Source organism: Panthera leo, chromosome C1, assembly GCF_018350215.1.
Source record: "Panthera leo isolate Ple1 chromosome C1, P.leo_Ple1_pat1.1, whole genome shotgun sequence".
In the NCBI taxonomy this organism is placed as follows: Eukaryota; Metazoa; Chordata; class Mammalia; order Carnivora; family Felidae; genus Panthera; species Panthera leo.
The window spans coordinates 209,340,865-209,343,976 of record NC_056686.1 but is presented as its reverse complement, the minus strand read 5'-3'; the positions used below and the strand labels follow the sequence as shown (position 1 = coordinate 209,343,976).

Genomic DNA, 3,112 nt, shown 5'->3' with positions numbered 1-3,112 from the left:
AGATCAAGACCCGATCTGAGATCAAGAGTTGGATGCTCAACCAACGGAGCCCCCCGGGCGTTCCAATAACAGTATTTCTATCCTTTTTTTTTTTTTTTAAACAGGCTCCATACCCAATGGGGGGCTTGAACTCATGATTCGGAGATCAAGAATCAGATTTTCTACCGCCTATGCCAGCCAGGCACCTTGTCATGGTGATTTCTTATACCCAGGTCATACTGATTTATTTTATTTTATTTTATTTTATTTTATTTTATTTTATTATTTATTTACTTTTGAAACAGAGAGGTGGAGTGCAAGTGGGGGAGGGGCAGCGAAAGAGAGGGAGACACAGAATCCAAAGCAGGCTCCAGGCTCTGAGCTGTCAGCACAGAGCCTGACGCGGGGCTCGAACCCAGGAATTGGGAGATCATGACCTGAGCCGAAGTCGGATGCCTAACGGACTGAGTCACCCAAGCAACCCCTGATTATTTTAAAAATGGAAATAAATCCTCTTAAGAGTCTGCATTTTAATGGTGTAATCCTCAGTGTATTTTGCTCTGGATGAGGAATTAGTTTTTGGCTTTGACATCAGTTGATGTCTGCTAAGGAGGCTGACCTAGGCAATTTTGAGAGCAGGGTGGTACCTTGGGGGACACAGGTGCAGAGGCCTGAGAAGTGAGGAGAGGCCTGATGTGGGGAGAAAGAAGTGTGAGATGTGGTGAATGTGTAGCTGGGGTCCTGTGGGGTCTGAGGACTAGCGACCAACAAGGAGGCTGGAAAAACAGAAGACAAAAGGATGAGAGCAAAAGCTGGCTCTGTACCGTGTGTGTTGATGGAGGGCACTCTGGCCTTTCAGGGAGTTCTGAGGACCTTTGTGGGGATCTTCAGAGATCAACAGATTCCCCAAACTACGTTTTGTAAATGGCTTGCTGCTCGGAGTTTATTTTCCCAGTCCAGTGAGATTGTCCTTCAGGAATCTGAGTGACAGAAAATGATGTAAGGTCCCCGGGGCATGTTGACATTGTTATTAATGATCCCAAACTATTTTTGTGGTATGTGGACTAGAGCCTTTCAACCACCGGGGGGGGGGGGGGGGGGGGTGCTTGAGCTGGGGGGGGGGTGCTTGAGCTGGGGTGGGGGGGTGCAGTGGGGCAAGAGATAAGAGGTTTTAAGAGATTTGAGAGCTTTTAAGGAAGCAGAATCAACAGAATTGGAAAGAAGACCAGAAATGGGGCTGAGAGAAACAAAGGATTCAAAGCCGAGATTTTAATGGATTGTCCATTTGATGGAGAAGGCATGCAGTGGAGGAATATACCTTTTGTGTTGTGGGGTTGGTGATTATGCCTTGAGTCTGTGGCCTGGGACATGGCAGGTGCCTCGGAAAAGCCTTGGGAAGAGGGCGGAGCACCAGTTGGATGTCAGGGATTTGGGGTGTGAAGGAGATTCTAAATGGGAGGAAGGGATCCGTGAAATGCACATGGAAATTGAAGCCACGGTTCTGGATGTGAGCACGTAGGGAGGGAGTATAGTGGGAGAGAAGGGAGCGTCGGGTCAAGACTTTCAGTAGAGAACTTTTGGGGTTGAGGGAGAAAAGAGGATCATTTAGTTTAAAAATAGTCCACATTTCTTTGGAAAGGTAGCTGTGAACATGTAAACCTCGCAAGAACCAAAGGGACCCATTTAACAAGGTGTGAGCCACACAACAGTGATAGATGTGACAAAATCAGAGACAAATGGTTTGTTCAACTCGGTTGTTCATATGGACTCGACCTCTTGGAAGTTTCTGTTAGAGCCGGGGGTGGGGAGGAGGGGAGGGCTCCAGCTGAATATATGGAGAGAAAATCACCCAGGAGAAAAGGAGCTGGCAGTAATCAAGTGCTTTCTTAGGTTAACATCTCAAAGGTTCAGCTGTGTTTCTGTGGAAATGGAGATCACCTCCCAAATGTGAGCATCTCTTAGTCTGCCTCTAAAATGACTGTGAGAAGGGGCACCTGCACGACTCAGTCGGTTAAGCGTTCAGCTCTTGATTTCGGCTCAGATCGTGACCTCACGGTTCATGAGATGGAGCTCTGAGTCGGGCTCTGAGCTGACAGCACGGAGGCTCCTGGGGAGTCTCTCCCTCTCTCTCTCTCTCTCTCTGCCCCTCCCCTGTGCACGTGGGTGCTCATTCTCTCTTTCTGTCTCAAAATAAATAAACATTAAAAAAATAAAATAAAATGACTTTAAGAAGAAAAGCTAAAATTAGCAAATGTATTGGGTCAAATGTCATCGGCTAGAATGTAAACAAGGAACAACCCTAGATGAGCTTATCGTGGAAGCTGCGGCAATGAGGAAGTGCTCAGGGTCACGGGTCCTGGGCGCTCCATCCCCACCCGCTTCAAGATGCTATATAAGCCCCTCCCCCCGCAGAAGGCGGCACCAGACCTCCCTCACCTCCCGAGTCTCCCTCCTCCCCTCTCCTGAGTCCTCTCTGCTGACACCATGGGGTGCTGTGGCTGTGGAAGTTGCGGTGGCTGCGGCGGCTGCGGCGGCGGCTGCGGTGGCTGCGGTAGTGGCTGCGGTGGCTGCGGCGGCGGCTGCGGCGGCGGCTGCGGCGGCGGCTGCGGCAGCTGCACCACCTGCCGGTGCTACCGGGTGGGCTGCTGCTCCAGCTGCTGTCCCTGCTGCTGCGGCTGCTGCGGGGGCTGCTGCAGCGTCCCCGTGGTCTGCTGCTGCCGCCGCTCGTGTGGCTGCGGCTCGTGTGGCTGCGGGAAGGGCTGCTGCCAGCAGAAGTGCTGTTGTCAGCAGACGTGCTGTTGCAAGAAGCAGTGCTGCAGCTAGGCGGGCCACGTGGCCTCTGTCCCTGCCCAGGAGACCCTGGAACGTTCCTCTGCTCCATTCGCCTGCCCCACCTGTCCTCATGTGCTGTTCTGAGACTGACCCTCTTTGCTCCTGCATTGAGGTTCCTGTTTTTGTTTTTTCTTCTGCTTTGGGTGTTTTCAGGTTTCCCATCTGGAAAGTTTCTAGTCAAATAGCCAACAGTGAAAACAAGGACGCGAGCACAACATGCTCGCTCTGAATGAAGAGCTGACCTCATGGGGCTCCGTCAGATAGGATCGCAATTAACGTTCTTTAGACCTATGTGATTATT

General features: G+C 51.0%; 1 protein-coding gene across 1 annotated transcript; it reads left to right on the top strand.

Moving 5' to 3' along the window:
• Positions 1-2,463: 2,463 nt before the first annotated feature.
• Positions 2,464-2,802, top strand: LOC122226085 (small cysteine and glycine repeat-containing protein 7-like). The gene has a single exon (XM_042948710.1). It carries the CDS (start codon positions 2,464-2,466, stop codon positions 2,800-2,802), a length of 339 nt encoding a protein of 112 aa, XP_042804644.1.
• The last annotated feature ends 310 nt before the right edge of the window (positions 2,803-3,112 follow it).